Source organism: Triturus cristatus, chromosome 2_1 (genome assembly GCF_964204655.1).
Source record: "Triturus cristatus chromosome 2_1, aTriCri1.1, whole genome shotgun sequence".
NCBI classification, from domain to species: domain Eukaryota; kingdom Metazoa; phylum Chordata; class Amphibia; order Caudata; family Salamandridae; genus Triturus; species Triturus cristatus.
The window spans coordinates 236,588,841-236,614,160 of NC_140581.1; the positions used below are offsets into that span (position 1 = coordinate 236,588,841).

Here is a 25,320-nt window from a genome sequence, read left to right on the forward strand (position 1 = left end):
ATTGGAAAGGGGAGATTCTCCCCTTTCCAACGATACCCCTCCCACCTTTTTTGGTGCTCGGGGGGCTGACATAGCTTCATAAGCACCGAAAGTTTCAGTTTTGATTTTGTTGCAATGACGATAGTGCGCCATGCGTGCGGTCCTCATTGCAATGAAATTCAAAATATGCCTGGGGAGGTTGGGGAAGCTCTTCCCCACCTCCCCAGGTAAAAAAAATGGGAAATCACTTTGCTGTCTGCAGCAGAGGGATTTCCTGAGCATGTGCTCATGACGGAATGGTTCCATCATGAGCACACTAGAACTTGTGCTCATGACGGAACCATTCCGTCATGAGCATGGAAGGGGTTAAACCCATGCCCAGTGCTGGATTAAACACTGTGGAGGGCCCTAGGCAGTCGAAATTTCACCCCTCACCCTTGCAAACAATTTAGGAATGCTTGATTGCAATTTTCTTTCAAGATCCAATCGATATTATTTTGCTCTCTTGTCACGGGGCCCCTAAAAGGAGTGGGGCCCTTAGGCCTGTGCCTACTTTGCCTAATTTGTAATTTGGAACTGCCCCTGACTTGTTCCCGGCACCACCCCTGGTTGCATGGTCACAGGAGTTATCAAGGCAGGCCACAGAACAGAAACTGATCAGGGCTTCACCAGCCCTTTTTACCTTGGGTAAGATCTACTATGCCTAATCACTCAGCAGTAAATAGGATGCTATGGAAGAGAGAGACTGGGTCAAGCTGTGACATCATCAGCGGGTCAAAGCGTTGATGATGTCGCTTGTTCTACACTCTTGGAATTTTGGAGAATCCATTAAAAGTTTTTTACCTGCTACATCCTTAACATGATGTGGATCCTCGGTGGCTACAATTCATGTAAATATCAAAACGAAGCGGAAAAGCTGCAGCATCGACTCTCTTCACGTTCCACTGCATGCTCTGCATCCATTTCGATTTGTCAGACTCATCGAATGAGCATCGGGGTGAGACCAATCTTGGTTCTATAAATAGATGTTTTGATAGGATCCATCCTTTATTCTTCACACTTGAAGGGTCCAAAAGTAGTGTTTTCGGTCACTCTGGAGTTTACTCAGCAATTACTTATGTCATTGCTACAAACAATAACATCTTTCACCTTGAATCGAGAACTAATCATATCAGAAAAAGAATAATTGTTCATAAAATACCGGAAAATCAGTCACAAGCTGTCTAGAATAGCACCTGGGGACTGGGAGAAAATAATAATTCATAATTGTAAAGTGCAAACATATCACCCTGTTAAGGGTTTTAGGGCGCTGGGGGCCGTCGGGGAGATTAAGTGAGCTATTGCCCAGAGTCACAGGGTGCCGAGCTGAGCTGCCGCTGGGGAATCGAACCGTGACACCCACGCTCTGGGACTCACGGGAGTTTACATTTGAGTGATGGGAAGTGAAGTTGTTTCGGTGTAAAGAGAAGTTGTTCAGTGTTAAAGGAAATGTGAAGAGTCATTATGTTATATCTAGAGTGTCAGATAAAGGAGCAAGGTGGCCAAATAATGAGATATTGGGTCCATGGAGGAAGGAGGCTGTGGATGGGAATTTCTGACTAAGCGCCACAGTCATATCATGCATTAGGCATCTGTTTGGTGTCTGGATTGGCTTGTGGTCTAGTGATTCAGGTGTGGTTTATAGGAGTCAGATTTGTGTTGCGGCGATAAGGTATTGCAGATTTACCTTTTTATCTAATTGTGACAGTACAGTTGCTACCCAGGTACACGGTGGTCTGGCACAGAGAAAGCACTTAAAGGCAGTGAGAATACGGACAGGACAATAACATGCCAAACATGAGCAAATAAAGGCAGAGTTTTGAATTTAATGTGGACGTAGAGATGGCATTTGGTGACTTACAGTTCAAGTGAACGGTTGACCCAATTATTTGATATCAAAAGAGAAATGCAACCCTTAGGAAAGCAAGGAGCCACAAAGAAACAGGTAAGGCAGATCTCTGACTCTTCGTCTGTAAATATGGCCTGTGTTATAAATGGCATGGTGATCCAGACACAAAGCCCTTAAAAGAACTAATTTTCCTGATAGAAAGCCAGTGGAAGGCTGCGAGATGTGAAGAGATGTCGGACATCTGACACAGACTCAAAGCTAGTCTGCCAGCTGATGGTTTAATGAGCTGAAGTCTCTCAGCTAGAGATGATGGCATTCCCAGAGATGAGGAATCAGCATAACCCAGTATAGAAAAGACAGTTCACTGAGCCATGATCTTTCTCACCACTTTTAAGGGAAGAAAACACAAGGAGCTCAATGTACTCACATCTGCCTTAAAGGTAAGATTGGGGCCACAAATGACTACTAAACTGTGAATGATTTCTACTCAGAGAGGAGGAAGAACAATATTGGAGAGCTTCCACGCATCTGACCAAGAGGCCAAGCTGTTTCCAAAGACCAGATGTATAGGTGTTCAAACGAGAATTTACATCCATCCAGGCAAGGATGCAATGTTCTAAATGAAATCGGTGACTCATAGGGTCTACGGGTAATCAAATGATTACCTGGATATTATCTGCGTGCGCACAAATATTAGGTCAGGGGTGATGATGAACAGGGTCAGGCATAGAGCGGAGGCCTGCAGCACCCCGCAGGTCAGACATTTACTCTCTGTAATGAATGGAAATACTGAAACCATTTGGGATTTTTCAGAAAGAAAAAAACTCATCCAGTTCAGGGCACAGTCCCTCAATCCAACTTCCCAGAGGTACTTCAAGATCTAAGAAGGCTAGCACAGCAGAGCCACCATGATCAAACATAAATCATAGGTCATTAAGGACAGAGGTCAGAAATACTTCAGTGCCATGCGCAGATCAAAAGCCCACCTGGACAGGGTCTTGAAGCTCACATTCCTCAAAAAAGCTCAGAGTCGGAAGTCAAGCGCAGATTCTGTGAGTTCACATTGGAGGATGAAGCTATTGGTCTGTATTTGCCTTTTAAAGAAAGCAACTTTCTTCAAGGAAAAGAAAACAACACCCTTACAGCGAAAGAGGTTGCAAAGATGGGTAAACTGGAAGACCAAAACCTGGCAAAAGATTATCGCCATCAAGCAGGGTTCAATACGTGACCCAGAATTGATAACCTAATTTGTTGATTGTTGAGACATAGGTGATAATCTTGAATAAAGCCAGATGCAGATGGCACAGAGTTCATGGGATGCAACAGTTCTGTAGACGTGACAAAGGAGTGATAAGTGAAATCGGTATGCAGAGTATGTTCTTCGTCTGACTGTGGGCCAAAGAAACGCAGTGTTGATAGAAAAAGGCCCTTGTTGCTTTCACCAATTTCTTTTAAGTTCTAAATTATTAGGTATATTGGCTTTTGTGGTTTAGCATATAGGACTGCTTGGATTACTTATTGATAATCTTTATCACCCCAAATCTGGATCCTCCTCGTTACTGTCTTACCCGTGACACATGCACCCCCATACTGCATACTAATAAAGTTGCATTAGGACACAAGTCTTTTCTTTTTGTTTATGCCCATTGTTGTACCCATTGGCTTTCATCTTGGCTTCATTGCTCCCACAAAATCCTGTAATATTAAACTCCAAACGGATAGTAGCATAAACGTTCAGCGGGAGTGGGAGACGTGATTGAGGACTATATCAAGAAGGATCCAGAAAAAGGAGTAATGAAGATTACTGGTAAGTGATCCGAACATTACTCCGTCACCCGCTCCTCCTCCTTCCAATACTTATCAAGTGAGGATATGCAAAACTAATTCATAACATCCCAAAAATCAAGATTCCATGCTCATTGTAATGCAACACCAAACCTTGAATCCCATTAAAAAAATGAATTGCCAATCAGTTTCACAGATTGGCCATGGGTAGCACACCCACAGGAAAGGCTCCTGCCTGGCCTTCTAAAACGTCTAAAAGGTAATTTGGAACAAAAGTGTCAGAAGAAGCCTAGTTGAATGCCTCACAGACATGGAAGTGCCACGTGCGTTTGCCCTTGAGGTCGCCATCTCACATATTTGCATGCTTTGAAAAGAGTGATATGTGAAGTTTATAACTTTCACTTCCTTTGCAAACATTAACAAATAAAGTAATAGGAATGACAAGATTCAATACCAGATAAATAGATTACTAAAGGTCGCCTTACATCTAAAGGGTGCCATCTTACTTCTTCTGGGGAAGTCTGGTTTACATGCAGAATTATTTCTTGTTCTAAATTAAAACAAGAACACATTTTAGGGTGAAAGATCGTGTCTGCTCTTAAATTTACTTATGACTGGTTAAATGTGAGTGTCATTAATTACCAAAGTCCCTAATTTTCATAAGCTCTAAGTCAATGTTATCACCATAAGAAATTATACCTTGGCTAATAAAGGAAAATCCACTGAATTCAAGGGCCCAAAAGGATCGCTTTGAAGTGATAATTGGTTTACAAAGATGAACATTTTGAAGAAGTTTTCCAAACAAATTTTTCACTTCTGCGACAGACGGGCCATGAGTTCTTACTGTTAAAAAGGCTGACTACTGGACTCTAAAGAAGTAACTGATCGATCTTTTAAAAACTCTTCCCTTAAACAAATCTAGTAACTTGAAAGGATCACAGAACTTTGCGACTGGCTACCAATGCGGCGGGAGAGGGGTTTCATCACAGCCATGCGGTCTCTAGGCATTAATACTGCGGGCTACTTTTTTGTGGAGGGCATAGCTAAGACATGGGAACCGCTACAAAATGCCTCTCTGGCCGCCCCTGCGACAGCGAGATTCCACTATTTTCGTGTACGACACGCACTGCGAGTGATACTAGGTGAAGGCATGATTGAACTGCGCGAATACGCCTCCTTGACATATTTGTTACGAGCCCCATCCTCACAGCACATGATTTCAATGTTATACATGCGCTCTAAGACAGGTACACGCACAGACCAGGCGAAAGCCCTGCAGTTATGGCGCGCGGAACTAGAGATAGAAATTACAGATGAGCACTGGAAGTACTGCTGCGCTGGCACGAAGACCATTTCCCAAAATGGTAGGCATCGTTTGACAAACTTTAAGTACCTGCAAAGGGTGTACTACACGCCGGTTCGCTTGCATAGATATGGTCTTAGAGAAGATGATGGATGCGCAAGATGTGGGGTGGAGTCAGCTGACTTTACTCATCTTGCCTGGGGCTGCCCTGACATTTTCCAGGTTCTGGGAGACCATACACACTGCGTTACAAGATATAGCAGGAGTAACACTCAAATTAACACCGCTGGAGGCCTTACTGGGCTACGTTAAGGAGTACCCGAGAAGTTTACGCAGGTAGCTTGCGCTGGGTGTCTTGCTGGCAAAGCGCAGGGCAGCGATGAGGTGGATAAAGGGGCCCGCCCCTACATTAAAAGAATGCTGCTCTGACATGTCATACTGCAACACACAGTCCGAAAACTTAAACGCCCTCATGCCCTTCAGGTGTCAACCAAAATATATTTGGGACCCATTCAAGGCTTATCTCACCCGCCATGTACCATCCGTAGGTTCAGAGGAGGAACAAGACAAGACAGGGGTCAGCGGACTCCACCAATACATAAATATGGAGACACAACATGGATGGCATAAACACTGAAGGGTATGGGTGAATGGGCTGTTAGCTAGTAGCTATTCATAATGTAACGTGATTGAAACCAGGTTTCAATCTATCAACAAGGCTTTCCAATGTATCAACAGGTATGGTTGTAACCAAGAGATAATTGTTATGTTTTTATCATACCGCAAGGTCTGCTGCTGCTTTAGATGCGATGATTGTCTAGATTTTATGTTGTAAGCAAAATGTAAATAAAGTTGTTGTTTTTTTAAACTTGAAAGGATCACATGAAACAGAATCTAGACCCAGGGCAGAGCAACACTTATCAAAGGACTTCCAATGACTCCTGCATGAGGCAAAAGTTGAAGGTCTGTGACTCTATTCCCTTGAGCAACCCAAATGTTGTTGATTCAGCTGCTTAACTTCTCAGATTCTAGGCAAAGTCTGCCTGGGAAAGAACTGGTGATGGGGGATAGTTGGGGGTACAATAGAATACATGGGGATCTCTCAAGCTATTCTCAGTCTCTCCATTGGGCTAACATGCAACAAAGGTAGTCTGTTAGAAGAAGAGCAGGAGATACAAAATAAATAAAAGGTGTTGTAAGAAAGTCATTTTATAGAGTCACCACACCTCTCAACTATGCTTGCAGATGTTGTTTTCTTGACATAGCTCACCTCGGGTCTTTTGTTGGGTGAAGGGCTCTTCTAGGTTCACATCTATGGAATTGATAGCTTGGCTGGGGGATCCTGTCTGGCAAAGTCAGCAGAAAGGTAGCCCAGGAGATCAGCAGAACCTCAGGCCTGTTCCTGATAGGAGCAGCACTCTGCTCCATGCTCTAGAAGCATCACAGCAGGGTACAGGCTAGTGTTTGTCGAGGGGATCTCCAGCTTATAATTTAATTCCTTGCCAGTCAAGTACCAACCCCCCGCCAAATAAAGTTAGTGCATCTCAAAAACTCCAAATTCCTATATAATATATTACGGTCCTTTATAAGACACATGATAATTTGTGAAAGAGGGATCAGTGACTAGCTGAACATAGTTGCATAGGAACTGACTTGGATGGCTTGAAATATTGTGCCAGGAATAAAATACAACAGTGTTTTACCACAAACTTGCTACATTACCACTCACAATGCTGCCAGAATTTAGAATCCAAGATGAATGTAGGGCGATGAACTCAGCCCAGGTCATGAACAACAATATTTAATTTACAAAAACATGTGAGTAGTTTACGAATGATAAAATTAATGCTTCTGGCAAATGAGCTGCCACAGCAGGAATCAACATAACAACAAACCTCAGGGAATATATATATACATAGCAGAACTATCTTACCATTGGCATGCTTAGGTTTTCCTTTGGACAGTGATGCTTGACTAGACTGCTAAACAGCAGTAGATGATGCTTCAAGATTTGTCTTATGGCAGATTTTTCCTACATGACGTGGAACAGATGAAGAATACAGAAGTCACAGATGCACACGTTTTTGTTGTTAAAAACATTTGATATAGAAAGGCAAGGCATTCTCCAGTGGTGAGAAAGCGGGAGCAGGATTCATCCACAGGTTTATTATCTATCCGTAAATGTTTAAGAGACACAATATAGTTCTCCTTAAAGAATAGAAACAGCAAGATCAGGGTCTATTTTTCATCATCAGAACTGGACCCAGAACAATTTCAGGATCCATGCAAGAAAAAGTGGATCCCGGCAAAGTAGGACAGCATTGCAGACAAACTGTAAACATCAATCACCTCGTCCCAGACAGACAGAGTTCGGATGAGAGGTGTGGAGCACCGGTCCCTGGCCGCTGGAGCACCATAGCTGCGGGTGGGCCTTCAAGGGTAGAGAGAGAGAAAGGCCTCAGTGATTGGTCAGAACACACCCAATCAGAAAATGGCAGAACACTTCAGGGGCAGTGTCAGTAGAGGCATCTCGAAGAAACAGCCGCCACGCAGTTTTCAATGGTTGAATGATTCCACTGCCGTTAGCGCACTGCTTGGCGCCCTTGGCACTGTGTTGATTTCGTCTTTCCCCAGAAGTTGCTTCCCTTGAAGCTTCTGCTAAAGTCTCTCCAACCCGTTTTCCTTGCTGCTTCATGCCTGATTGTTTCCAATCCTTATTTGGGGAGAAGAGCTGTGATTCCTCGATACTGACCAATTCCAGAGTGGGATTCCTGGAGCGACCTAGAACTTCTCAACTGTCTCTTCAGTGGAGAATTGAGTGAAAGTACTGATTTAGGCAAAATTAACTCTCTATGCATCAATGAAGATATAACCCGCATTTTGTTTCATAATTCGTATGGTTATTCACATGCGGCTCAACACAGAATGGATACAGCTACTCAAAGCCTCATTAAGCCTCCACAGAAAAGTCCAGTGTGCTTTTCTCTTCTCAAACCCCTATTTTGTGTGGGTGATATTAGGAACCACCAGTAGTACATGTCCTGGTTTGCTAGATTCCCCAGTGAGGGTTGGTGAATTTTCCCTTAACTTTTGACTCAAATCCCTACCACCTCGGAAATCCTGACAAGCAAGAGAGAGAGAAAAGAAAACCATAGAGACATAAGGAAAAGAGAAAAAAAAAATAGAGACAACGGGATAAGGCAGAGATGAAAAGGAACTTGCAAGAGTTGCAGAAAAGTGTATACTGGCACAAGAAAGAACCAAGAGGGGGGAACAACCAGGCAGCCTTGGTACTTGGTGAGCAAGGCATTCGGAGGCGGGCTCCTGAGGCAAATCACGAGCCCGTGAACTTATTTTTGTATTCAATTATTGACAAATTTACAAATCAGTCACTAGTTTATTTAAAATGACCACACGCATTTACTGACATGATACCGCCACTTTTACGTTAAAATTTTTAGGATAATCTGGATTTAAAATACGCCACGTGAAGTGATTGCGCACCTTTAGTACTAGTAATAATCTGTGAAATCGTAATTGAAAACGTCATAATCCGTGAAAATGTAAATGTGACTTTTAATGCCCCTCCTCGATGGTCCAGTGAGAAGAGATCAGGTTGCCCCTCGGAGTTCTTGCTTTCTAATTATCCTAATAAAATGCAGACTTGAAGGAGTCATGGAAACAGAAAGAGCTCATATATTGATCGATACAGTCATGGCAAGAATGGCACTTGCTGGAAACGAGGGCAGAGATCTAAAAATAAAACACTACAATTCAACTTATGAACGCAGAAGCCTTTGACACAATAGACCTGGAACCTCTGCGAGTCATGACAAGCAGTGCGCATGTGCAAAGATGTAAAGTGAATAGTACGTAAAAGTGAGCTCTACACCGACAAAAGCATGTTTGCAGCTGCACAGCAAGGAAGGGGGACCAGCAGAGCTCTACAAATGGGAGCAAGAGGCCGAGAGATTACAAACGTAAACTTCAAACAGATGTTTCTGTATTCGTTACACAAACATTAATGAATGCTGTAAGCAAAGCCAAATTAACATCATTCCAAAGCTGATAAAATACAGCAAAGAGGCAACATTTTACGAAATGAATAAAAAGTTTACTGCTCACAGTAGGCATTGAAAAAGACAATAATATATTAGACACTGTACCCCAACTTTAACCTGCATGGATGTTACAAGCGTTCTCTGATAAAGAGGAATGAAGTCGCTGGCAGAGGGACTTCGTATGATCATGTAACGCCAAGGTGACTTTAAAGTTTAGAGATATTTTATTCCTTTTAATATGCATGTTAGCGTGTTGTTCAAATTCCAGGCATGTAGAGTAGCTGGGAAGCCCTCATTATGGACCGTGGTGTCCCCTATCCTACACCTGCCTGGTACTATGGAAGAAGGGCTCAATTGTATCTTCCCACAACCTGCTTAATTCCAGTCATTAGAGCCCCTCTTTCCATTTTTTAGGTCTGCCTAGAGAAAACTGTAGCTGGCTGTCACAGACCTTAAGTTACCAATACATTACTCCATCCATACACCATACACATAGTACATTGTGTGGGAGCTTTTGGTCAGCCCCCAATAAATAGCCTCAGTTATTGGAATTTTTAATGAGTTGGGTGGGCAGTTCTTAAAGCCATGGCATTTCATGAAAGGTTACACTGTTTTACCCTTATATGTTGCGTTGACTTTTGTGATAGGGCTGGGCTTTAAGTAGTTCTCTCTAGTAACCTATGTACCCGTTCACACTGCCTTTACGTCGCTGTCTCTGTGCCAATTGTAGCATTTTTATTTCTGCACCATCCGATGCTGCTTGTGCTCTTGTCTTTGCCAATGCTTGCTAATTTACTCACAAGCACTGGTAAAGCCATTTTCGTCATCGGCAATCTAGAGTAAAAAAAACATTCAAAGAGGGCTGCTGAGCATGCTGCTTTATGAAAAACCATGACAAGATCGTGCGCATGCACGGCGGAAGTCTTCTATCGACTTTTCATGATGCATATAAAGAATTACAGATGGGGAACAGCGAATAACAGGCATGTTTATCACCAAGGCGTTCTGAGTGACGTAAAATAAACAATGAGAGTCAAGCCTGCACTGTCAGACTAAACAGGGGGAAATTATACTCGCTCGCAGTACTGGGGGTGCAGAGCGGTTCAGAGCTTCTGAGTAAGGATGACCCAACAGATGGGCAACAACTTTTGCTACACCACCGTTACTACGTCAAAGCAGTGAATAACTAGATTTAGAATCTGGTGTTCATGCTAGTGGGAGCCATACGTAGCAAGAAAAATCCCTGTAAGATGGCCGCAGAGCTCGCACACTCACTCGGCAACCATCAGGAGAAAAAGAATTGGCAAAGTCAATCTGAGGCAGCTTGTTGCATCAGCAGTGGAAGTAGGTACCCTGCAGCTAACAGCCACTCCAACCCCCTAGCCTCTCTGCAGTGTGGAGGGGCTCATCAAGGAGCATGGGGTCAGGTGGGATCTGAGCCCATCCATGAGCATGGTGGAAGTGGGTGCAGTCTTCCGGTACCCGGCTACATCAAGCCTCTGAGCCCATCCATGAGCATGGTGGAAGTGGGTGCAGTCTTCCGGTACCCGGCTACATCAAGCCTCTGAGCCCATCCATGAGCATGGTGGAAGTGGGTGCAGTCTTCCGGTACCCGGCTACATCAAGCCTCTGAGCCCATCCATGAGCATGGTGTAAGTGGGTGCAGTCTTCCGGTACCCGGTTACATCAAGCCTCTGAGCCCATCCATGAGCATGGTGGAAGTGGGTGCAGTCTTCCGGTACCCGGCTACATCAAGCCTCTGAGCCCATCCATGAGCATGGTGGAAGTGGGTGCAATCTTCCAGTACCCGGCTAGATCAGGCCTCTCCTGCCAGGGATGGTTAACAGATGGAAAAGTCGTTAAAGTATGCCTGCACATCAACTGTCCTTCCATTGATCTCATCCTCTATCAATCTCCCCAATTCCTTCTGCATCCTTTGATCTTTTTGTTAATGTTTCCCATCCTCCATTCCTTTAGGACAAAGCCAATCGTACTAGTCAGAGGGGCTTGCCCTCAACCATTTGAACTGACACTGTATAGTGCCTAGCCCTCTGTCACAAATTGCCTAGAATGTCTTATTTGTGCTATAAGTGTAGGTGGCTGTTTTGCTTACCATTAAATAAAGTCTTAAAAAGAAATGTTCGTTTTCTTACTAACAACGTTTTTTGAAATTTTTTGATATAGTATCTTGAGGAGAAGTGGAGAATGATAAAAACAAACATACATGGTCGTCTTTCCAGGCATTGCAAAAAACAACATTCGCGCAGCTTCCCCTGAACATCAAGCAAGGAAAGCTTTTTAGCTTCCCAATTCGGAATTAATTCACGCTGACAATTTTAGGTTACATTGCGCTGCCCGCAGCCACCAGATCCCTGTATCCGTTCTCTACTAGGACCAATGTCCTCATCCACACAGAGCCTAGCCCTTCGCAGTGTGAGCCTCTCTGCCTCACTGGTACCTTGTAATGTGCCTTCTGACTAAGGGAAGCACCAAGATGATAAACATTTTAGTGTGTCTTGTATTTTCAATGTCTCTTACAGGGTAGTAGGGCCTTTTATTGGGTTCAGAGTAAGTCTTCATCCGATTGATTCAGAAAGAACCTGGGTCAGCCTTACCCAGAAGCCCTAAACCACTGTGCATTCGCCATACGGCGAGTTTAACGTCCCCTGTTTAGTCTGACAATGCGGGCATCGAGGTGAGCCAGCCTCCATAGCCTTCATCAGATGTAGTACATCCTAGTTATTCTGGGACAGTCAATAGCCACAGTGGTATAATGAAAAACAATGCCCCCCCGCAGAATGTGGTAATAAGCCCCAGTATCTTCAATGTCTCCAATATCTTGCAAATATTCAAAGCCCTTGAGCTGGATGGGGCCCCCCTTCGCCGCAAAGGCTACATACGTCTTTGTTTTGGAAAGCAACCTGGGATAGTTATTTCTTTCAGTGCCAGTACAGTATCCCTCCAATTATTGTCAGATAGTATCTCCACATCCACCTTACAGGCTTCCCTGCAAGTCTGCACATGGCGGCCGGCACGGATCTGGGGCAGGGGAGAATGTAAAAAATAAATAAAATAAAACCACTTACCTTTTCGTCTCTCCTCCGTCAGACTTGGCTGGATGACAAGCATTCCCAAGCTCCCCTGACCAATCACAACGCTGAGCGTTGTGCTTGGTAAGCACCCAGGCTCCCCTGACCAATTAGGTGCCATGGCTCAGCGCTCAGATGGGAACTGGGGGCCTGGGCATGTTCCCCACGCAGGCTGTAATGCAGCCTGCATGGAGAACATGCAAAGTGCGCATGATGGTTGGCCGGCCCGGGAGGGCCGGTCAAAGTGTCATTGTGCACTTAGGAGTGGGCAAACCACTCCTCCCATATCCTGCTCTGTGATCAGAGCAGCCCTGCCCGCCCGTCGCCTGCAAAGCAGATGTAAACAATAAAATAACAACATCACGTTATTATCCTTTTATTGCTCCGTAATTACACTGCTTGAAAGCAGCGGGGCGACGCTCCTACCCCTTCGCGGAGGAGCCGCCACTGGTTCTGTAACCCTAGGAAGTCGTCTTGCCACTAATTCCATCAGTCGAAGGCTCAACTCCACGGGGCTGAAGTCCCAGAGGACGTCAATAGCTCTCATATGTACACAGGAAATGTTGTCTGTAGTCCATTTCCAGGTTGCAACTGCCAAGAGCAACACCCCCTATTGGTTGGTTTATAGTCAACGGTACTGGCAGAAGGCCAATCAGAAGCCTTTCTGAAGCCTGGGTCAATGAGATTTTGCTGGTCCCCACCTCTTAAACGGAAAAAAGAAGCAGTGGCTGTGCTATCTCTCAATGACCATCCAATACAAGCCTTCTTATTAGATAAACTAGCAGGAGCGCAGTGCCCAGGGCAAGGATCCCCAGCCGCCCTCCCCTTGTGAATATCCCGGTGCTTCCCTCCCTCGAAGGCCATCACCTGGAGAAACTAAGCTCCCGCTAAGAGGAGCATTTCTTTAGTCAGAACATTCATTTTCTGACATCCAATCTCCCACAGACCTCCCTTTTCAAATGTCCTTATGGAGTCAGCACCTTTTAGTTTACATTCTCAATATCTTCGGTCAGTTCCTTCATCAAGCATTACATCCGTGCATGACTCCAAGTGGACGTATACCCACTGTGCGTGGTTTGTGCGCGTCACCAATACTGCAGAGAGGACATGCAAAGGGTGTATTAGATTTAAACCAGGTACAGATCTATCACCAAGTGAAATACGCTATTAGCCAACCTGCCGAGCAGCTGCTGACTCCAGCTGATGAGGGAGGGAATGTTTTCTGCCTCCCCTGGATAGTTTTTCTCGAATTGGGTATCTGGGATCCCCATTTTCCACGGTCAGTTCATCATCTTCCCCAACAGACTCCAAACGAGATGCACCACCTGTTGCAGAAAAAAGGGATATGTTTAGCGCCAACATTAAAATACACTTCATAGGTCAAGCCGAAATTCACTCTTACACTTCAATGACTGTTTCCCAGTGTACATCTTTGAGGCCAAGGATCAGAATGTCTAGAAACAAGAAGAGCAGAGTCCCCAGAAAGAAGTGCTTAGGGCGACCTTCCCAGCCACTCCTACACTTGAGAGATCTACCCCATGCACACTGCTGTGTGCCTTTTCAGGTGTAGAGTTAGCCAAGACCTTTTGATGTATCAAAATGACATTTATAATTACACTTATTAATAGTGGCTTTCAGCCAGTCTTCTTCAACCACTGGTCGGTTGATGGGTCATTTACATTTTTTCCACCCACCACAGCATATACCATGGGGCAATGGGTGAGCCCATTTCAGCCACTGCCTAACTTCACTGTGAGTGACGGCATTCTGCCCTTTCACAAGGAGCATATCCCCCCCACAAGGTAGTTCCTTAAGATGCTGAAGACTTATATGGCAATGTGTGTCAATGTTTCTGTTTTTGATTGACTAGGGGAGCTTCACCAAGAATTACGTTTTGCAAAAAGCATGACAAAACAAGCACTGGCAAAGCCAAAAGGCTGGGAGCCAACACCAGCTCTGCCAAAGCTTGTTATTGGATCTCTGCATGGTTTAGTGTCTTGCACAATCTTGCATCCCTGAAGGAGCTGCCCAATTACAAAATCAGACCATAGCTATGTGATTAGCCGTGTGCTACAATTTCTCATTGCATTTTATTTATCGGTATGTGTGCTTTCCTACAATCATGCATCATATAATACAACCTAGATACATTAAATATCTCAAAGGATTTTTAAAATGTAAATAATCTGTTACATACATTCACTGGATCATGACTTTCAAATAACATGATGGCGTCAGACACAGTAGCAATACTGAGCTTATAAAAAAGTGGCTCAGCTTCTATTTCAAAGCAAGACAAGCGAAGATACATGCACAAGATCCTGTCAAGCATAACCAATCAGTTTTCAGCACGTGCTCTTTATTTGCAGCTGTGGGTAAAAGCCAGATATTTCCCCAATTTGCAAGCCTCCTGTACAAAGGATAATGTGTAGGCTGTTCCTTGTAGTCAGAAAAGCTTTATTCACAACTATGAAATATCACCCATCCACCTCCATAAGACGCGTCCAACGGACCACCCTAGAAGCTCCTCCAACAGTCTCAGAATATCAGGAGCTGGGTACAATCCCCTGCACACATCATTCCACACATGAGGAAACCAAACACCTCCCCATCTTTAAACAACACAATAACTTATGCTATACATACACACAAATGTATCTAGACTAACCATAAAATATAAAATGCACACAGTCCAAGCTAAACTTGAAATGCTAAATATATACGGTGTTTCCAGACTTAGGTTTCCATACCAATCCCTAAAATGTCCTTTTTAACAAGTTACCCCATCAATCAGGCTTTCCTCCGCCCCCATACTCAGTTCTCTTCACTGGCTTCCAGTCAAGAAAGCATATTGTCTTTAAGATCTGTTGTCTTGCTCATTAAGCCTTATTTGGTACGTCCCCTCTGTATCTTAAAGAGAAACTACATTACTACTGTCCGTCTCGCACACCAAGGTCCAGCGATAAAACATTGCGGTCTATTCCCCGTGTCTGAGTCTCAAGACAGGGGGGGCAGATCCTTTTGTTACACTGCTCCAACAACGTGTAATCAGCTTCCAAGCCACCTTCGAGGCTGTTTAGATTTGGTCAATTTAAAACATTTCTAAAAACCTGGCTCTTTTAAATTACTACTTGCGTTTTATTGTCACGGTCACCCGCATACTGACCGTGTCGGTCGGAAAGCTTCTGACCAGTGGTCGGAAGTTTTTTGACCGACAACCTAATCGGCCTCTAAACGTTGAACATTCAAAGTCAAAAATGCCACTGCTGTTATTTGCAAAAAGAACAATTGATGGTCGGAATGCTGAACAATGTCAAACACACACCCCCAGTCAGAGATCTGGGCATAAATCCATCTGTTGTTTGCTCACCACACCATTCCAGTTTGGACCCAGCCATATGCAGATTAATCTTGACCCTGCTACCCATGCGAACAGTCCAGTCCAAACTGCTGCGAGGTCTGGTCCTCCCTGGACTGGAAACAAGCATTCTAGGACCAGTTTCGAGGTATCACTCTTCATCAGACAAGATAGTGACATGGCGAGCACGAGGCCCACGTCCGGGTATCCCCATTCCACTTGACAAATGCAAAAAGAACAATTGAGGGATGGAATGCTGAACAATGTCAAACACTCCTCTCCCTTCAAAGATGTGGGCCTAAATCCATGTTTTTTTTTTTACAAGACCCCAGTTTGGACCCAGCCATATGCGCATCAGTCTTGACCCTGCTCCCGTGGACAGGGATGCCCAGATGTGGGTCCCCTGCTCGCCATGCCAGGACTGTTCCCATGGGAAGCAGGATCAAGACTGATTTCCATATGGCTGGGTCCAAACTGGAATGGCATGGTGAGCAAAAAACTATTTTGAGAGGAAATCGAACTCCTGATAATAATTTGGTTATTTTTTGCACCTTGCTCTTTATACTGCGCTAATGCACAACTCTACTTCAAAGTCTCCTCTGCTTCAGACATCCAGCACTTCAAACACTACTTGCACATCATTCAGACTTAGATGTCCAGTGCCTGCATGAAAGTTCAGCTCAACTAAGACAGAATTCCTTTTATTTGCTAAGGAGAATAAAAAAAACAGTACAAACAAGGCTTAATTTATAAACTCTACCCGTTACAAACCCTAAGTTTCATTGAATGCAGTGTCACTTGAATTAATTCTGGACAGCAACCTCACCCTCAGGGAACACACTGCCAAAAAATCAAAGACAGCCTGGAACCAGCTCTCTCTTTTAAAGAAAAACCTACACCGTTCCTTTCAGAAAGCAACTTCCTAACTGCTGTTCGAGCCCTTGTACTCTCACATCTGGTTTGTGGCAATGCTCTACTCCATGGCCTCCCACACTCCAAACCTACACCCCGTAAGGACATCCTATACACCTCAGCATGTCATTCAAGGCTTGAAGCAATATGATCACATCACCCCATCTTGTTGGGACTCTTTTGGCTCACGTTGCCAGCCCGAACATCTACAAAATTAGCTGCATCATTCACAAAGTCATCACGACGAGCACTCCCACTTACATTGCAGACAAGGTCCCGGCACACCTGAAGCCAGGACACCATTAGACATTAAACTAAGGAGTGTAAAAAAGAATAAATAAGACAACAGGCCGTTTTCATCTACGCAGCCTCAATCTGGAACAACCCAATATCCATCAGGGCCGCCCCAACACTGCTCCAATTTAGGAAAGTGTTGAAGATGTACCTCTTTAAAGAACACTACAACTCAACGCAACTGTCCACAACCCAGATTCCTCTCATTTTCTTCATTGAATTTATGCTCGTCTTTGACCGCGTACAGAGCTGAGCTGTCTTTTGGCTAGAAATACCATATACATACATACATATACCCATGCCACTATGACTACATTTAATGATACTCAAATTACAGACCTTGGAAGAATGAAGGCTGAGTTGAACCTGCTGGGATTCAATAGTGACCCACAAATCACTGGACATCTCAGAGGCGGGAGTTTAACTCTTTGAGCTATCCTGTAAGCAGGATGGCAAAAGTACCTAGTCCACCTCCACCTGGAGATTGAAGAAAGACCTTGAGAATGCCAACAATTCACTGTGGTTGGCATCACCCTCATTAAAGTATGCAAAAGGAGCACTGGCAGTAATAAACCAGGTAGCAGCTGAAACAAGGCGTATATCCCTGACTCCATCATCAAACTGCCGATTCATCAACTTTGTAATTGAAGGCTTCATAGGGGTGATACAATCCTTTTAAATCGATCAATGTATTAAGTAACTTTATAAGTGATATACAATTTCAAATATATTAGGGCGCCCACGCTCATAAAAATGGTTTCCAAACAACACTAACATCATAGAGGCTCAACATAAACCTCAGTGAACCTACACTTTAAGGAAACATAATTATGTTTCGAACAAGGAGAAAGACAATAACACTACACTGCTTGAATTGTAGTTAATCAGCACTGCAATTCATTTGTGTAACAAATTCAAATTTTTTTAATTCCATACACTTGTAGCCATGGCAATCCCACTTGTAAACCATTCAATAAGCCTACAAACCGGTATTCAATATCTACTTATCTTTCACCATTTTTTGAAGGATGGAGGAAAAATAAGGTCGAATATGTATAAGTTTCCAAATAGTCCTCCAAATATCTTAACTATGATATCACAGATCATACAACTTGAGTTTGCTTGATTATGCTTATTTTCCAGCTTGTTTATACCATACTATTAGTTTTGCCATGGCTTCATTCTCATGGTTGTGAGCAGAAATGTATCAGCTTGCAGTAGAGCATAAGCTTGTCCCCACATATCTGCTGTCCTCTAACTGTACTAATGTTACTTTTTCATTGCGATAGTTAAATTTCTAGTCAATGGTAGTATGAGGTGGTTCACTGTCTATGCCTTGCTGGGATACTGATAATTAGCTTGTTCATTCTAAGGCTTCCTTATGATGCAGCAAGGTCCTTGTGGTCTTGATGCATTTTAGCTGCTTGTAACTATCTCTATATGCTAGCCCACTTCCCCGAGCTTTGGAATTCCCTTCCCCTAAGAAATTGCTGGCCTGCGGACTTCAGACAGCTCAAGCAAACTCTAAAAATACACTTATTTTGTCTATGGTCACCAGTCAGTTGGTGTTTTTCTGCTCCCCAGGTTCAAAGCGCCCAAATGCCTTACTGGTAAAAGCGTCTTAAATTAATAAATGTTGTAACCTTTTGGCATTAATGTCACTCTTATACTGAAGTAACTGCAAATGTAGATCCCTGAAAAGTCAAAGATTAAACTTGAGGATAACCTCTTGTTAGTAAAACTGAAAACGCCAACCTCTCAAGTGTTACAGTGCCTGAAGAAGACACAGAGCTTGAGAAACAGACAATTTGAAGCTGGACATGTGTCAATTATCAATGCAGGAGAGATAAAGAGAAATGCATCTGCTGAGAACATATCACAGATTACATTGAAGATAAAATGGATCTTGTTTCAAAGAAATCTCAAGGAAAAATCCATCATTAGACCATTTAAACCAGAACGTCTGGGACTTGGGATTGGGAAAGAAACTCACAGTTGGCAACAAAACCCTGAGTATCCAAAAACATTTATTTTAAAATGAACAAATGCTATCAAAGGTTTCTTTTTCTTGCATATTGTAAGAAATTTATATTTTCTGCATGGTCACCCTAGATGTTTTGCCTCTTGCTGGATCCTAAATATTTGCTGGTTTTAGAACTCAGTTCACTTTTCCCCTTCTAACCAGTAGTAAAGTGCCTGTGCTCCCCTTTCAAACATGCTCAAATTGGCATACTCCTAAAAGGTATATTTAAATGACTATAAATCCCTAGTATAAGGTACAATTTATACCCAGGGCCTGGAAGTTAAATGCCAGTAGAGCCTTGCAGCACATATTGTGGCATCCACTACACTGATTGCAAACATGGCATCAGGCCTACCATGTGTAGCCTGACTGCAGCAGTGAAAACACTGCAATTCGACCTGTCAAAATAAACCCTTCTGGCAGGTCAAACCCTCCATTTTAAATACTAACAAGTTACTTTTGTGTAGGCCTGTTAGCCCACAAGGCAGGGTGTATGCTATTTAAAAGCAGGACAGTAGGACATGTAGAAATTGACTGTAAATAGGAGGGAGTGCGGAGAGCGCTTACGGAGATGGGAGTACACACCATGGGGGACATGTTTGCTGACGGCAAAGTCAAGACGTGGGCGGCGGTGGCAGCCTCGGACGCGGAGAGCACGCAATTGCAGCGTTTTCAGTATTACAGAGTCAGGCAGGCCTGGAGACAGTTGTTAGGGAGTGATATGGAGGAGCCGGCAGAGGTTCAGGAACTGACATATATAATTAAGAATGACAGCCCCCGCGGGTTGATCTCTAAGCTGTACAGAATGGCGCAATCTCATAGGGTGCACGAGTTCGCAAAATGCAGACTGGACTGGCAGAGGGACTTAGGGATTACCATTGACGATGCAATGTGGGCATACTGCTGCACGGGGATTAGACGCATCTCTCTGCATGGCAGACACCGGCTGGTACATTTCAAATTCCTCAACAGGTACTACTACACGCCGGAGCGCTTGCATAGATACGGGCTGCGTGAAGACTCTGTATGCGAACGTTGCAGGCACCCGACGGCTGACTTCCTACACCTGGCGTGGCAATGCCCGGACATATATAAATATTGGGTGGCGGTCTGCCACCAGATAGTGGGGGTGACGGGGGTGGAGCTAGCTCCGGACCCGGCAGTGGCACTATTGGGGCATTCAAGAGGTGCACCAAGGGCGGCCAGACGCCTGGTTGATATGGGGATGCTAGTGGCGAAACGGCGAGTGGCGATGAGCTGGATGCGTGGACCTGTGCCCACGGTGGAGCAGTGGAAACGCGATGTGCTGTACTGCTGCACCCAAGCGGAGAGGTTCAGCGAGTTGCTGCCGCCGCGTAGCAGGCCTAAAAACTTCTGGGAACTGTATGAGGACTACCTGAGCGGGCGGGGGGCTGCAGCAGGAAGCCCAGATGGGAGCCCTGACACGGAGGTTGCAGAAGAGGGAGCTCCCGTAGGAAGGGTTCGGGCGGGTGACGCTAGTTGAAGATGAGTGGCGGCTGAGTGCGGGATGCGAGCGATACTGCGACTGACTTAGGACCTCAGGGGTTTGGTTGGGGAGGGTGGGTTAGGGGAGTTGGGGGGAAGCGTGAGGGGAGGGAGGGTGTTTGGAGCTCTATAGCCATAAAAAAGAGTGACTGTCCCCTAAGCTTTGGTGAAAGGAGCGCGTTAAAGCCTGACCGCAGACAGGGGGTCTGCCCCGCATGCCGGAGATGGGCTGGAGGGACACTCGGGAGGCATTAGGTGGTTACTCAGTTTAGCACGGTGATGCCCGGCCTCCGGGATGTGGGACAGCCGATATAATCGATTGCGAGATGAGACAAAAGGGTGGGCATAGGGTTGATGGCTCCTGGATTTGTATTTCACTGTTCCTTGTATGCAGTCAATAAACACATTTAAAAAAAAAAAAAAAAAAAAAAAAAAAAAAAAAAAAAAGAAATTGACTGTAAACAGGTAATTACAGTGACTAGCACCAAAACTCTATTTTTCACTATGGCAGGCCTAGCACTCCTATGTAGACAAACAGGGTACTGATTAAAATCCTAATACTGCATCTATGGCGTGGGACTAGCTAGAAATAAATTAAGCAACTCTTTTTAATAATTCAATGGCGAAGTCGGATTTTAATGAATATTTAGGAAAAGTAACTTTTAGAAAGTTATCGTTTGCCTGACCGAGATTCCTGGAGGCCAATTTGCATTTACTTTCCAACTTCTCCCAGTCAGGAATTCGCATTTGAATAGGTGTGAAAAATATTTTAACAGGTGTGAAAAAGGTGTGAAATGCTGCCCAGGAGCCACAAAATAGTTGGACAGGGATGCATGCTTTGAGCTCAGCAGAAGGGTGCTGGCTGTGAGCATCCTTTTTGACATGACTATGTCAAATCCTGCTCGAGTGTCAAAGCCTGCTTTTCAGGTCTGCTGGGTTTAAATACTTTAGGACACACTTAAAAGAAGGGAAATAGGATTCCAAAACAATTCTTGTCTATCCACAGTCTGGTTGCTGAAGGTCCCTGTTTTGTCCTAACAGTCGTCTGTCTGAGATTATTAGGGTTGCAGTCGCTATATCAAACTGAATTTTAGTACTACATGTGGGAGGACACTAGATGATCACAGTACACTCCCCACATACAAACCCACCCCTCAGAGCTCAAGTTTAGTGTGGCCGAAGACTTTCACCATCTTGAAAAAGCCTAAAGTGCATATAATACGCCCTGGGAACTTTTAACCCATTGGTTAGGACATGCCCAGAAGTCATCCCCACAGATTAGCTAGTGACAGGCACAAATATGCATCTCTAGGCACCCACTTCAAAATACTTTCTGTATGTGACAAAGAACCGAAAAGGACTGGACTTGCTATCTAGTACCTGAGAGAAGCCATTAAGGGCAGGACCTGCTCCCTCTTATACCCAGGACAAATAAATGAACTCAAAGGGTCATAAAGCAGAACTCCTGTTCAATCAACAGGGATACAACAAGCTACAAAAGGCCTTTCCTGTAACTGTCCAGCTGACCAGTGGCAACTGGACCTGGACTGGACCCTGCTGTTGGCCTCTGCCAGACAACCTGTGAGTCTCTAAGAGCCTTCCCTGAGGTTCTGAGGGTCTTTAGAAGTGAACTTATGTGGTGGTTTAGGGCTTAAAGGAGTAAAAGTCAGAAGGTAAAATTATTGATCAGGATAAATCTGTTTCGTGAAGCCAACTTGCGCTCCACCGGAGAGAATCCAAAATTGTGCCTAGGTCCCAGTCTACTGCAACTACTGACTTTCATTGGCACTATCTGCTTCTTAGCGCTACTCCTAGTCAACACTTCAAAAATTCATATCTCAAATTCCCCTTATATTATTGCAGCGTTCTGTTCTTTAAAACTATTCTAATTTGGTTTGAGAATTTTATTGTTTTGCATTTTGATTTTATTACTGTTGTGGTATTGCACACATACTTTACACAGTCCACCCGATTAAGCCTGGCTATAGCTACTAACTGGCTGAGCATAGGTTATTTAGTAAATATAAGGATTTACCCTGGCATGGGTTGAGAATATTCCTTGAGGTAGTCACCAACCCTAATTAATAATCCAAGAAAAACTATCTGAAAAATATCACAAAGTACAGGAACATTGCATTAGACACTAGAATCTTAGAAGATGGGTGAAGGACAAAAGGAGAACAGTGAGGCATACACAATATACTATTCAGATTACCAAAAGTGGAAGGACGGTACCTGGCATTTCGCAGACCTGAAGCCGAAAGAGGAATAATTTCCATGCGCAATAGACTCTGCAGAAATGGAGAAGCACTAAAGTTGGTTAATACACTAATAAATCCTTAGTTCAAAGTAACCAACAAGAGAAGCAATGATTAATCCAAAGAAAACGTTCAACTTGAGGTCCAAGACTAACTAACCTCAATATTTATTTATTTGATGAAACGCATTGCTACCACAAATGGTATGCTCGGGCTGAGAGGAGAAGAGGTACAAAATAGAAGAAGAATCGACACAGAAAGCTTTGAGTCTGAGAAAGAAAAGTGTCAAGAGCCATGTGGACGAAGAAGTGGCTTTCTGTCTTTAGTACACTGTCGGGTAGCCTATTCCAGAGTCTCGGGTCAGGTAGCTAGGAGAGCATCCTTTCTGCCTAGAAATTTCTGATTTTTCCGAGTTGTAGGAAAACCTTGGGGCTAAAAATAGTCATTTAAATATAGACAATGTTCAATTGGCAGCCGGCCATTGCAAGATTCCTCAAGCCTCAAACACATGGTTGTAATTTTGCAGGCCACACTCGCCACAACATGCTGGATCCTTTGGAGCACTGCAAAGTCAACAGACTAGAAGCCAAAGTGGAAGCTGATGCGAAAATCGATCCAAGACAAAGCTCATGATACCACCACTAGAGCCTGCGTATTCTTGAGGAGTAAAGGCAAGATCTTAGGAGCAGCAGCACAGCAAAGCAGCTTGAAGCTACTCAATACACTTGTTCTGTCAAGGAGAGCTTCAGATCAATTATCACAGAAACTTAACTGCTTCCACAAGGATAGGAGGGAGTCTCATATTCTTGAGCCAGAGGAAGCCATCCCCATGAGCTAAGTCACAAGAAGTTCATTCTTACCAGCATTAAGTTTGAGATATTTATGGCCCACCCCTTGCTGAACTGCTGGGAGGCAATACTTCTTAAAACACTATATAAAAGAATGCAGACATCACATCTTCAGGTAAATTCAGGTCATGAAACAGGACTTCAGCACTGAAGACAAACTCTGTGTAAATACAGTAGTGCAAATTAAAATAAATTAAAATACTTGGTGCAAGAAGGTCACCTCAAGCATCAAGAGTGGCAAGTAGTGAGTCTTGGGGGCAGAGCTGTTGGTGTATGGTTTCTGCGTACACCAAACATATCATGACACGATCTGGAATAAAACCATGCATCATGGGGGTTTTGTACTGCCCCAACCATCTTTCAGCATGTTATTCCTCAAACCGTATGCACACAATTGACTGTGTGGCCTTTATCACACACAGGGCCCGTTTACTCAGATGCCATTGAGACAAGACGATGTGAGCCAAGAGGTTTATCATCGCGGTTGCGATGGTGGTTGTGGCCTGAAATATGATGGTCTCCATATGTGCTGAATGGGAAGCAACATGCACACTGTTTGTGGTGCTGCTTGTATGGCAATGCAAGGGAAATGACCTAGAACATAAAATCACAGACTAAGAGCAAAGACAGAGGGGAAGTCTTAGTAGAGTCTGCAGTGCAGCAGGGGCTGACAGTAAATACCCGTCATTGGCATACATGCACCCAGATATAAATACAGAATACTGAAACTACTGCTGAATAATTTCAACATTTTATCATCAATACTACATAATAGTTTAAATATTTTCAGATCTTAGACTTGTTAACAATAGAATGCCACCTTTATTATCATCCCCCATGCATTGACAGAGATTTTATTAATAACAGATATTCTACAAAGAACTCCACAGGCATCTTAAAGGTCATAAATAATAGCAAAGCAAAGAAAACAGGCACTCAGAACCACCAACTAATCTTGCGGCTGAAGAGGGAACTGACCGTCTATGCGGAGTAAATCAAGTGAGAATGTGTAGAACACTGTGATGGCAACAGATCCAAGAAACGTCTCTGCTCTACCTTGAACAGCCTTTCCAATGCCCCCGCGCAGAATACATTCTTTTAATCATTAACATCCAACTAACTGCATGTGCAATCACACTCTGGGGAAACAACTTCCATATGCTCAAAACATGTTCCATACTGTCTCAGCAGTGACATAAGGTTTTCCACTAAATCAGCAGAAAAAACAAAGCGCACATAGATCCTACAACCATAATGATCAAGTACTGGGTGAATGCCAAACTGACCAATTAGCTAAAAAATGCATATTTACGTCCCTCGCCTGGCCACCTTGGTGCTGCCTCTAAGGCAGTACATTCTCCTGAGTCCCACAATTCAGAAATCCTGCTGGTTTGAGAAGTGTCAAATGTGTGTGCAACTAGACTATGAAAATGTCAAGAAAAAGTCAAAATTAAAAATTGGGTATTTGCCAACAACTACTCTACATTTAATAAGTCTGAAAATGTGCAATGGTGGGATTGATTGCTGTGCACCATCCTGATTTAGGCCACAGGGTGAGGGGTCAGCAAGTGGTCAGCCTTTCCTTTAGTCCTCTAGTGAGACCAAAGAGATGCGGTCTTCAGCATCTTAGCTTGCAGATTAAGAGGCTAGTCCTTGGTTGCCCAGGGTGGCAGAGGTCAATGCAGGTTGTTTCTGAGCACCTCCCAGCAGCCATCTTTAATCTTGAAAGAATTCCCATGAGATCTTGCTCTACCTGGGTGTGGCTTCTCTATAAAATGGTACCATGACTCCGGTCTAACCGCAAGTCAACATAGTTCAAGGAGGAGTTCCAGGATTCCCAACAGCAAAACCTCAGTATGCAATCTAGTAGGTAAGAATGTCCCAGATCTTCACCTAAAGACTTACCAAGTTATTTCATGGAGACTATCTGGAGCAACTGATTTACAGACTTCATTAAAGGGCACACTGAGATACAGTGGATCTCTCAGTTTGTTTAAATAATTGCTCACAAGAATT

At 43.9% G+C, this 25,320-nt stretch overlaps 1 protein-coding gene across 5 annotated transcripts in view; it reads right to left on the bottom strand.

The window, feature by feature from the left end:
- The window catches only part of PDZD2 (PDZ domain containing 2), a 1,178,280-nt gene that overhangs the window by 198,492 nt on the left and 954,468 nt on the right, over positions 1-25,320 (bottom strand). For 3 of the 5 annotated variants that reach the window (XM_085630570.1, XM_085630578.1, XM_085630587.1), the window contains one exon: positions 13,282-13,430. In XM_085630570.1, the coding sequence (XP_085486696.1) occupies positions 13,282-13,430 (149 nt within the window). Of the gene's footprint in view, positions 1-6,888; positions 6,988-13,281; positions 13,431-25,320 lie in introns of all 5 variants that reach the window. The other 2 variants (XM_085630563.1, XM_085630555.1) reach the window with 1 other exon arrangement.